The sequence below is a fragment of the Nyctereutes procyonoides genome, unplaced genomic scaffold (genome assembly GCF_905146905.1).
Source record: "Nyctereutes procyonoides isolate TBG_1078 unplaced genomic scaffold, NYPRO_anot_genome, whole genome shotgun sequence".
Taxonomy (NCBI): domain Eukaryota; kingdom Metazoa; phylum Chordata; class Mammalia; order Carnivora; family Canidae; genus Nyctereutes; species Nyctereutes procyonoides.
Window position 1 is genome coordinate 36,628,999 of NW_026575126.1, and position 12,441 is coordinate 36,641,439.

The 12,441-nt window shown below is 42.1% G+C and overlaps 1 protein-coding gene across 1 annotated transcript; it reads left to right on the forward strand.

Annotated features, from left to right (window-relative positions):
- Positions 1 to 7,580: 7,580 nt before the first annotated feature.
- Positions 7,581 to 8,534, forward strand: LOC129519483 (olfactory receptor 11A1-like). Its single transcript, XM_055340015.1, has one exon. It carries the CDS (start codon positions 7,581 to 7,583, stop codon positions 8,532 to 8,534), a length of 954 nt encoding a protein of 317 aa, XP_055195990.1.
- The last annotated feature ends 3,907 nt before the right edge of the window (positions 8,535 to 12,441 follow it).

Genomic DNA, 12,441 nt, shown 5'->3' on the forward strand with positions numbered 1-12,441 from the left:
TTCACTCAACATAATACCCTCCATTCCATCCACGTCTAAGCAAATGGTGGGTATTCGTCGTTTCTAATCGTTGAGTAATATTCCATTGTATATATTGACCACATCTTTATCCATTCATCTTTCAATGGACACCGAGGCTCCTTCCACAGTTTGGTTATTGTGGACATTGCTGCTATAAACATCGGGGTGTAGGTGTCCCAGCATTTCACTGCATCTGTATCTTTGGGGCAAATCCACAGCAGTGCAATTGCTGGGTCATAGGGTAGTTCTATTTTTAACTCTTTGAGGAACCCCCACACAGTTTTCCAGAGTGGCTGTACCAGTTCACATTCTCACCAACAGTGCAAGAGGGTTCCCCTTCCTCCACATCCTCTCCAACATTCGTTGTTTCCTGACTTGTTAATTTTCACCTTTTTTTTTACTTCATTATTGGTGTATAAAAACACAACTAATTTCTGTGTATTAATTTTGTGTCCTGCAACTTTACTGAAATAATTTATTATAAAGCTTGTATTCTTGAATATTTTTGGATCAGTGGCTTGATTGCCAAAAAAATAAGTATCTTTTCAAGAGTAGAAAATGGGTTCAAAATCCCATTAGGGAATTAAAAAATCCCTTAGGGGTGACTGGGAGGCTCAGTCGGTTAAGACTCAGGTCATGATCCCAGAGTCCTGGACTGGAGCACTACAAGGGGCTCCCTGCTTAGCGGGGAGGAGCCTGCTTCTCCCTTCCTCTCTACCCTTCCCCCCCTGCTTGTTCTCTCTCTCTCTCTCTCTCTCTCTCTCTCTCTCTCTCTCTCTCCCCCTCTCCCTCTCTCAAATAAAAAAATAAATAAATAATCTTTGGGGAAAAAAAAACTCTTAGAAACTGTAAAGTAGGCTTCCTGGCTTCCTGCAAAATAACTAATTGGCTTAAATACTGAAGCAGGCTTCTTCTAAATGACCTCATTCTAAATAAAGTTATCTTTGCTGTTTTTAATCAGTGGCCTTTTACTTTTTCAGGTATAATTTGCCATTTAAAAACAATCGAACTCCAATAAAAAAAATATACCCCCCCACACACATTTTTAGCATCAAGAACCACTTCCATAACCTATTCACAGTCTCAATTCAGGTACTAGAGCACCCTCCATCCCCATCCTTTCTTTAAGATAGAAATTTATCGAATACACCACCAGGGGGCAGCGGGAAGGACAGCAAGGGAGAGACTGCCCTACAGTCCCTTTTAAACTTGAGGGAGTAACAGCACCATTGCACAGTCTGGAGGAAGGGGCTTCCTAAAATAGAAAGAACATTACATTTGAAGGCAGACATTTGCTCACATATTTATTCAGTTTGTTTATAAATATTATCTATATTTTATATTAAAATTTATAAATATTAATATAGTTGTTATAAATCTTAGTATATGTCAGGTTCTCAGGTATATAGAAAAGTGAAGACTCCACTGCTTTCATGGAGCATTCAGTCCAATCACAGCCTCCTCATATTCTTCTGCTTGGGTAATTTTGAACAAGTAATTTCATCTCTCAAAGCCTGGATTTCCTCATTTGTAAGATGGGTAATACACACAAAGGTTGTAAGGATTATAGGGAGTACAGGCTTAGCTGAAAACCTGGCATATATTGGTAGGCTATAGATTTCTAGGCAGTAGATTTCTATGAGGACTTCCTAGCCAAAAGCCTCATATAATCAAATATGTGTTCATTCATGAGTTCAAATAGTGACAAATGCCAAGGTTTCAGGAAATCTGGGTAGTAGTCCATAGAAAAAATACTTCAGTTCTAAAGAACAAATGAGGTCATTTCAATTCATTGATTGTTTTATCATTTCATTTGTTATACTTATCAGATAGCTGTATTAATTTGTTAGCTGGAGCAAATCTCTCTTCAGTTTGTGATGCCTGTCAGTAGATGATAATTTTAATTCCATAAGGTTGTCAATCACAAACTTACATTTCCCAGAACAAGGCTAGCCTTAGTTACGACTTTTAATAAATAACAAGTATCCAAGAGGACACAAGTTCTTTAGAATCATAGTTACTGGCTTTGACAATAAATGTTTGCTACCGTAGGTATGTCTCAGTTCTCTACCAAATCTACATAATAAGGACATGCCCAGCAATTTTTTCCAGAGGATAGAAAAAAATTAAATACTTCTTTCAAAATATTGTTTTAACCCATTCTCCAAAGCATAATTATGCATTTTAATCATTAAATTAAAGCTATTTTTAATAAATTAATTTTTTATTGGTGTTCAATTTACCAACATACAGGGCAACACCCAGTGCTCATCCCGTCAAGTGTCCCCCTCAGTGCCCGTCACCCACTCACCCCCACCACCCGCCCTCCTCCCCTTCCACCACCCTTAGTTCGTTTCCCAGAGTTAGGAGTCTTTATGTTCTGTCTCCCTTTCTGATATTTCCCACACATTTCTTCTCCCTTCCCTTATATTCCCTTTCACTATTATTTATATTCCCCAAATGAATGAGAACATACACTGTTTGTCCTTCTCCGATTGACTTACTTCACTCAGCATAATACCCTCCAGTTCCATCCACGTTGAAACAAATGGTGGGTATTTGTCGTTTCTAATGGCTGAGGAATATTCCATTGTATACATAGACCACATCTTCTTTATCCATTCATCTTTCGTTGGACACCGAGGCTCCTTCCACAGTTTGGCTATTGTGGACATTGCTGCTATAAACATCGGGATGCAGGTGTCCTTTTTTCATTGCATCTGAATCTTTGGGGTAAATCCCCAACAGTGCAATTGCTGGGTCGTAGGGCAGGTCTATTTTTAACTCTTTGAGGAACCTCCACACAGTTTTCCAGAGTGGCTGCACCAGTTTACATTCCCGCCAACTGTGTATAAAGCTCTTTATACAACTAATATTAATACAAATAGTCATTATTAAAATAGAAGCTTAAAGCAAAGGAAAACAAAGGAAAAAGATTTCCTTTAAGGTAAAAGTAACCTGGTTTCACACAATTTGCAAAGTAAACAGCAACTCTCCACTAGAGTAATTTGGGAAATGCCCATGAGCACCAATATCAGGGGAGGTGATGGCTTTGCCCACAGAGGAACTCAAGTTTACACAGAGAAATGTTGAGATGGGAGCAAAATTTAAGCGGTCTCCTAGGTTCATGTGGAAAGACAGCCCCAATTTAGTTTTTGTCAAGGGAGGTAGCTCTCTGGATAAAATAAAGATTTCAGTTGTGTAGCCCAATTCTCTGAATCCAGGGGAGGTGGGTATGCCATTTCTCTGTGGCCTGGCTCCCCAAAGTAGGAGTGGACCCCTCTGAGGCACAGGTAAAGCTCATCTATTCTGCTGGTATACACTTCCGTGTTTCCTGTTTTGAGTCTCTTCTTTGTTATATGAGGCCAGGGGTACAATTCCCTAGCACACTAAATCCATTATCAGTTTAGTAACAAAATCAAACTGTCTGTCTGGTTGACCAACTGATCTCCTGAATTCACCAGCAGCTGGCTATAGTCAACACCCTTATCAAAAAGCCAAATGTTGGCTGAATTGGTTAGTTGACCACTTAATTCAGCTAAGAGAAAGGATCCTATTCAGATAGCATCTGAGTCACTTCCTGTTCCCCTTGCTTTTTTGTTAGTAGATTCCTTACTGAGTGTTTTTGCTTTATGAGAACCCTCTTTCCTACAAATTTGCTTTGTGTGTATCTTGGGGGAATGGAATGTTTCCCAGTTGGGGGAGGGACCTCAACTCTGGAAGGGACGGAAAAATCATCAAATCACAATAATTCTCCTTAAGTCTTGTTTAATTGTCTTCATAACTTGAACATCTCCAGTGAAGGGAAGCAGATATCTTCCTAAAAGAGTTCATCTACATTTACATAGCACTAATTGTGCTGACATAACTGGGGAGAAAAGAGGGAAGAGCAGAGAAAGAGAGGAAGAGGAGGGAAGGGAAGGGGGGAGGGAGAAAGCTCTACCACTTACTGAGCATTGACTCCAATCCCAGCCCTATGCCAAAATGAATTACAGGTATATTGTGTTGTTTGGGCTTGTGGCTCTAGAGTCAATCAGTATATAGGAGCAGAGTTAACAGAGGAGCATGATTTCCTCACTTCTGCTAAGGAGACAGAGCAAGAGATATTAGCCGCATGCTAGGGTGCGGAGGCCAGGATCACAGACCTCTCTGCTGCCCTATGAATCCTCATTTGCACCCCCCGAGGAGCATAAGAGCAGAGTTTCTCTTCCCTTAAAGGTTATAAAATGCCTTTGCTTAGACGTCTCTGTGGTTGGCAGGGATTGGAATCCAGGCCTGTTTAGTGTTAGAGCCTGTGAGTTTAATAAGACATCACTAGCTAGTTCTGTCCTGCCTTTGCTTAGCTTTCTTTCTTTCTTTCTTTCTTTCTTTCTTTCTTTCTTTCTTTCTTTCTTCTTTCTTTCAAGGATTTTATTTACTTATTCATGAGAGACAGAGAGAGAGGCAGAGACACAGGCAGAGGGAGAAGCAGGATCCCTGTGGGGAGCCAGATGCAGGACTAGATCCCAGGACTCCAGGATCATGCCCTGAGCCCAAGGCAGATGCTCAACTACTGAGCCACCCAGGCATCCCCTTGCCTGGCTTTCCATTCTTCCTCATGTCTCTGCACTGCATCGACTGGTGCAGCATCCTGGCGGCAGAAATGTAATGGCGTGGTAGAAGGGAAGTGGTAATTCCCAGTGCACACGTTCAAAAGTGTTCTTGGATTGTTTTCTTGAGGCAATAGGCTGACCTGATATATATATATTTTTAAGATTATAAAGAAAAGACAAAAGTAGTAGTGTGAAAGCAAGTCCAGGTGACAGGTAGAGAAGATTATTCTATCCCTGTAAGGGATGGCTCCTTCAACAGCCAACAATGTAGACCTCTCTTTGAAGTTTAAACCATGATAGGCTGCGTTGTAGCAGCTTTCCTCTTCCGGCCTCTGTGAGACAATGCAAACTAGCTTATGTACTCAGGCCCCATGAAAAGCAGTGTCCGTGCTTAGGAGTGAAGGATTGAGGGCAAATCTGAATCTCATCTCTGCCACTTTCTAGATGATGACCATGGGTAAGTCTTTTAACTTCTCTGTGACTTCATCTGGGAAGGAAGGATAAGAAGTAAGGGTACTAACCTACCAGAGGGTTGTTGTGACGATGGGGTGACATTTTTTTCAGCACTTACGACATGCCTGGGATCAAATAATATCCTCATCACTGGCAGGAATAGTGGCAGGAACCAGGAGTCTGGCTGTGATCTGTCAGAACCAAACCCCTCCCTCTGAGATCTCAGATCCTCATTTGTGTTTTTCAGGGATGGAGAGAAGTTCTCTCCATGCTCTACTCCATGGGCTCAGAATCTGAAATCACCAGTTGCCAAGTGTTTCCTGGGCACCAGGACTCTCAGCACAAATTTCAGGTTAGTTCTGTGAAAACCACTTGGAAAGCCAGAACTAGGGCCCCACAGAATGATACCCAGGACACTGAGTCCGTTTGAAAATGGGATTAATGTACTGCCAAAAGCTCTTAGTATGATTAAGAGATCCCTGGAGGGCAGCCCGGGTTGCTCAGTGGTTTAGCGCCGCCTTCAGCCCAGGGTGTGATCCTGGAGACCTGGAATCAAGTCCAACATCAGGCTGCCTGCATGGAGCCTGCTTCTCCCTCTGCCTGTGTCTCTGCCTCTCTCTCTCTCTTTCTCTGTGTCTCTCATGAATAAATAAATAAAATCTAAAAAAAAAAAAAAAAGAGATCGGTGGAAGAGCTTAATGACTCACACAGTTACATCCACAAACACTGGCAGGATGTGGCAAAACGAACTGGGGGACTCATTGCCAACGACCCCTTCAAAGGAAAGGCAATTTCTTGGTAAATTTACATAACGTCGGCAGCCTGGGAAAGCCAGCCATCTCACGATCTTTGTGTTTATGTTTTTGCATAATCTAGGCACATGTTAAGTTCTTCTCCCTCCTGGTATCCTATTTTATGGATGAGAAACTGTATCTCAAAGATGTTAAACAACTTGTTCAAAGTCTGACTCTTATAAGGCCACACCCTAGGCTTTGTATAGGGCTCTCTGGCTATGCCTGCTAACTACCTCATTATTACCCTGGCCCGGTGCTTTCTGTACCTGCACCTGGGGTTTCCCATCTCTACCTGCAGCAGTATGCTCCCTCCACAACTATCTAAGAAGGTAATGAATGGATCCAGTACAAGGTGGTTGAGAATAGTCAAATGGTTTCAGCCTCTGCCCTGTCGGAGGATAGCAGTATTTCTTGGGCAGGTTCTCTATCTGTCCTGAATTTCAGGGTAGGCCTATGGCTTGGACCTTGGATGGAACTGAGGAGGAGGCCTGGGTCTTCTTATCTCATTCAAAAGAACCTGAAGCTACCTTATACTCAGTTGGCTGGTTGCACACAGTGCCTTAGGCCACTTGGGTCTGAATCTTCTTCCATTTACTGCTGCCTAACATTAAATAGTTTTTTAAAAAAGATTTTATTTATTTATTTGAGAGAGAGATAAAGAGCTTGAATATGAGCACAAGCAGGAGGAGGGGCAGAAGAAGCAGCAGACTCCCAGCTGAGCAGGGAGTCCCACTAGGGGCACCATCCTAGGACCCTGGGATCATGATCTGAGCTGAAGGCAGATGCTTATAACCAACTGAGCCACCCAGGTGCCCCTCAACATAAAATTTTTTTAATGACCTGTTTTTTTAAAAATATTTTATTTATTTATTTATGAGAGACACACAGAGATAGGCAGAGACATAGGTAGAGGGAGAAGCAGGCTCTATGCAGAGAACCCGATGAAGGACTGGATCCTGGATCCTGGGATCATGACCTGAGCTGAAGGCAGACACTCAACTAACTGCTGAGCCACCCAAGCCTAATGACCTGATTTTTAAGATTGTGAGAATGCACTCCTGCCTCCGAATTACACCAGCATGAGCACTCACATGATTTTCTCTTGCTATTGTTCTGGAAACTGTAACAGAAGTAAGAAACTCACTTCTCAAATCACTGAGAAGCTGAAAGGAGAAAAATTCATAGTAGATACGATAGGGACCATTTCCCTGCACGTAACCAGTGTTTAAGGAGGGAGGGAAGGGTTCTTTGTCTTGGGCCCTTGATTGTCTAGATTCTAAGAGTTCATACTCTTTGGAATGTGCCTATCTCCCTTTCAGATCTTTTCATTCTGTAAGTCCTCAAGCTACCACAGGATGAGCACAGAGCAGATGATTCTCCTTCCCTTTCCTTTTCCTTTGTCCTTCCTCCCAGTTTGTATTCTTTTTCCTCTTTCTTCAATTTCCTGCTTTCCCCAAAGCCTGACACTGCTCCTGATAAAATGAAAATACAGGTAGGAGAAGGAGGATTGGGATGGTCACAAGTTCTTACCGCAAATTCTTTTCTTTCCCATTTCAGGCTTTGGAAAAAAAGATGATACTCCTCCACCCAAATAAAAAACCCTTCCAAAAACATGAGTTGGGAATGAAAATCACCCACTGTCAGCTGCCCATTGATGGGTAAGCTAGGACTTTCTGCATTTAGCACTTCTGATCACTGGGTGTCCTAGGGAAGCCAAGGCATGGTGATCCTGTCCTGGGAAAACCAAACAACCATAGTGGAATTTATGCTTCAAGGATTCTCCTCTATCCGACAGCTAAATATCTTTCTCTTTATAATGTTTTTAGTTTTCTATGTCTTAGTCATTTCTGGCAACATCCTCATTGTTCTGCTAGTTTTGTTCATCCATCACCTCCACACCCCCATGTACTTCTTCCTGGTGAACTTGTCCTTTCTAGAGATCTGCTATACCTCCAATATTGTCCCCAAGATGTTACTGATCATCATAGCTGAACAGAGGACTATCTCTGTTGCTGGGTGCATGGCACAGTTCTACTTCTTTGGATCCCTGGCTGCAACAGAGTGTCTTCTGCTGGCTGTGATGTCCTATGACCGATACCTGGCCATCTGCCAACCTCTCCACTATCCCATCCTCATGACTGGCCCCCTTTGCATTAGGCTAGCTGCCAGCTCTTGGCTCTGCTGCTTCCTTCTTACAGCAATCACTATGGTCCTACTATCTAGATTGACCTTCTGTGGACCAAATGAAATTGATCACTTCTTCTGCGACTTCACCCCTCTCGTCCACCTCTCCTGCACAGACACCTCACTGATGGAGACCATCGCCTTTGCTACCTCTTCGGCAGTAACTCTGGTTCCATTTCGCCTCATCTCAGCCTCCTACTCCTGCATTCTTGTTGCTATCCTAAGAATTCCACCTGGTACAGGTCGGAGAAAGGCCTTCTCCACCTGCTCCTCCCACCTCACCATGGTCACAGTGTTTTATGGGACACTGATTGCCACGTATCTTGTGCCTTCAGCCAATTCTTCACAACTCTTGCGCAAAGGATTCTCTCTTCTTTACACCATCCTGACACCCATGTTCAACCCCATCATCTACAGCCTAAGAAACAGAGACATCCATGAAGCCCTGAAGATGTGCTTGAGTAAGAAGCCAGGATTCCTCCTTAGATGATACAAAAAGGAAAAGTTCGATATTTGTTCAAGGGATGACGAACTGGATTGAGTAATTTAGATTCTGTGCGAAAGTACTACCTGTCATCAGGAGTTATTTTAAAGCCAGATCACCAGATGTCTCTGAGCATGGCTGTGAATGCTGCCGAGTTCTGACAGCCTTGGGTGAACTAGCGTCCCAGGAATGGCCTCAGTGGGTCAAAGTCTGATCCATAATCTTTAGTAGATCTGGATCCTTGTATAAAAGCTCACCTGCAAAATGAGCTGCTAAGGCTGGTTGCTCATTTACTCAAATATTCATCAAGGTCTACTATGTCCAAGGCACTGTACTATAGATAGCTGATAAAACAGACAAAAAACAGAGTCCCTGCTTTCACTGAACCCACAGTCTATAGGGGGATGACAAACATTAATCAAATAACTAACATAAAACTACATATAAAATATAAAACTACACTTGTGTTTCAAAATCAAAAATGATAAGATGACTAGTACTTATCTAAAAGAATGGCCAGAATCTAGAACACTGACAACACCAAATGCTGGGGAAGATGTGGAGCCACAGGAACTCTCGTTCATTGCTGGCAGGAATGTAAAACAGTACAACCACTTTTAAAGGACAGTTTGGAAGTTTCTTACAACTACATGGACTTTTAACGTACAATCCAGTTATCACACTCCTTGATATTTACCCAAATGGGTTTAAAAGTCATGTCCACACAAAAAACTTCACATGGATATTTATAGCAGTTTTATTCATAATTGCCCAAACTTGGAAGCAGCTGAGCTGTTCTTCAATGGATGAATGGAAAAATAAACTGTAGTACATTCAGACAGTGGAATATTATTCAAAGTTAAAAAGTAATGAGCTATCAAGATCTGAAAGACATGGAGGAAACCTGAAATAGACTTTTTTTAAAATTCTTATTTATTTATGATACTCTCACACACACACAGAGAGAGAGCGAGAAAGAGAGAGAGAGAGAGAGAGAGAGGCAGAGACACAGGCAGAGGAAGAAGCAGGCTCCTTGCACCGGGAGCCCGACGTGGGATTCGATCCCGCATCTCCAGGATCCCGCCCTGGGCCAAAGCGCAGGCTCCAAACCGCTGCGCCACCCAGGGATCCCTGAAATAGACATTTTTAAGTGAAAGCAGTCAATCATAGACATCATATGATTGCAACTATATGATTTTTGAAAAAAGGCAAAACTATGGAGTCAGTAAAAAGATCAGTAGTTGCCAGAGGTTAGGGTCAGGGGAGGGATGAATAGAGAGCACAGCACTTTAGGGCAATGAAACTATTCTGTATGATACTACAAAGTGGAAACTTGTCATTATACACTTGGCAGAACCAACAGAGTATACAACACCAAGAGTGCACTCAAAAGTAAATTATGGACTTTGGGTGATAATGATGTATCTGTGTAGGTTCACTGATTGTAACAAATGTGCCACTCTGGTGGGAAATGTTGATAATGGGGGGAGACTGCAAATGTGGGGTATTACCTGAAAACTAACACTGCCAGTTATCTTACCAGCAAAAATGGGTTTATTTGAGAATAGCGGAGAATTGCAATCTAGATCAACCAAGCTATGGCAGAACTGTAGGCAAGTGTGCAGAACAGGAGAGGAATGCTTTTTTACAGAGGAAAGGGGGAAGTTGGGAAGGTTGTGAAAAACAAAATGTCCACGACAGTAAACTGGGAGCTCAAAGTATAGAGGCTTTTCATTAGCTGGACTGTTGCAGGAGAGGAAGAGAAGTTTCCCTCCTCCTGCTGAAGTAGTAAAGGAGTATCCATATGCAAGATCCATCTCTCCCTATTGGGTCACCAGTTGATGAGTGGTAGGGCATGAGTGCTCCCTCTGCTGGTTTCCCAACTGCATTCTTTTTTTTTTTTTTAATTTTTATTTATTTATGATAGTCACAGAGAGAGAGAGAGAGAGAGAGAGAGAGAGAGAGAGGCAGAGACACAGGCAGAGGGAGAAGCAGGCTCCATGCACCGGGAGCCCAACGTGGGATTCGATCCGGGGTCTCCAGGATCGCGCCCTGGGCCAAAGGCAGGCGCCAAACCGCTGCACCACACAGGGATCCCCCAACTCCATTCTAAATCATATTTTCTTTTGTTAATTTTCACCTTTCCCCCTTTTGATCAAGATCTCTCTTTGAAAGCATTGCTGATCAAGAGTCAGGTTTTCCATATTTAGTGGTTTTGTCCCTCAGTGTCAGGAATGACCTTTCCTGGTTGTCACGTCCTACATCAGAGGAAAAGTGCACAGCAGTTGGAAACCACATAAGGCCACATTTGAGTAACAAGGAAAGTTAGGAGGGAAGAACTCAGGTACTCCAACTTAAAGCCTGTATCTTGTCAAGGTCATACGTTTTGGAGATCATCTCAGAGCACTGAGATAGCTTATTGGGTACATCATTTTTTAGAGAGTTTGACGGCAAAAAAATATAAAATGTAAAATAATTATGAAAAATAAGAGACATAACATAACAATTCCAAACTGTGTGATGGTTCTAAACCAGGAGTCTAAATTTGAAAAGTAGCCAACTGAAATATTTATTGGCACTTATTCTGACTTATGGGAGAAAAGGTTCTAGTTATAAAGGCAAATTCCCATAGTATGCATCCTGAAAGTCACAAAAGCAGAATAGTAAGTATTGTGAAAACACACTGGAAGAATTAACCAAGGGCATTTGGGAAGACACAGTATAGGTGTAAACATAAAGCAGCAGCTGATGAGCCTTTTTGAAAACTTCAAAGACATTTTAAAGAATGATGTTATCTCAAAAGAACTGTTTAGGACAAAATACATTATCAATAAATACAGTCAGTAAAGTTGAAAATCCAGAGACCATGAGTATGGAAAAGACTTTTAAGTCAGTTAATAGTTCAGATGAAAGAAAACTTTTGTGAACTGTTAACTTTCTAACCCTTCAGAGAAAGCAAGTGAAAGGTTAATTATTCCCAGGATCATGAGGCTATTTCCAAAAGGCTATAATCCAAATAAAAGGTTTCCCCCCTTTGCAAGGGCGTGGGAAATGCAGACAGGGCACTGTCTTCTCATAAAGAAAAGAGAGGAAGCATAGGAAGAAAAGGTATACAAGCCTGGTCTGGACACCTTGGAAAAGCTCTCATCAGATGCCTGCTTCAATTCCTAGGAATCTTTACTTCCAGATCACCAGATGGCGTGAAGTTCCAGTCAGGCTTTGGTGCTTTCTTTATATGCATCACAGGGATCCATGATTCTATTCCTTGGAGTTTGGTGGCACAAGGGTTGGTTAGCAGTTCCTGGTAAGGACCACGTCCAGTGAAGTTGAAGAATCTTTCTGGAGGTATCTTTTCCAACAGATGAAATCTCCAGGTTGCAAGGTGTTTAAGTTCATTGTCTTCTAGGAGTCCAGTATGAATAGACTGCTCCACCAAGCATGGCTATTTTTTTTTTTTAAAGTAGGCTCCATACCCAGGATGGAGCCCAGTTCGGGGCTTGAAATCATGACCCTGAGATCAAGACCGGACCTAAGCTCAGGGATTGGATGCTCAACTGACTGAGCCACTCAGGAACCCACCAAACATGACTATTTTTAATAGAACCAATACATTACAATAGATACCTTACAATACAATACAATACAATACAATACAATACAATAGAACCCTTACATTGTTGAAGTATATTCCTATCTTCTTTTTATCAACTGTGGGTTGAAGGAGGCAGAGACAAGTGCATTGGACACTCTGTGACTCTCTCAAAATAGGAGACTATAAGTTCCCAAGGGGATAAATCTGAGATTTAAAAGATCCAATGGCAATGCTTGCAGCCAAGGTATTCGGAGGGTCTCTACAAATTTCGCCAGTTGAATCCTAGCACATAACTTAGTGCATATATGAATAATTCTGAGG

Excerpts from the sequence above, each read along its gene's own strand:
- LOC129519483 (XM_055340015.1), top strand. The coding sequence starts at position 7,581 with ATGGTGATCCTGTCCTGGGAAAACCAAACAACCATAGTGGAATTTATG.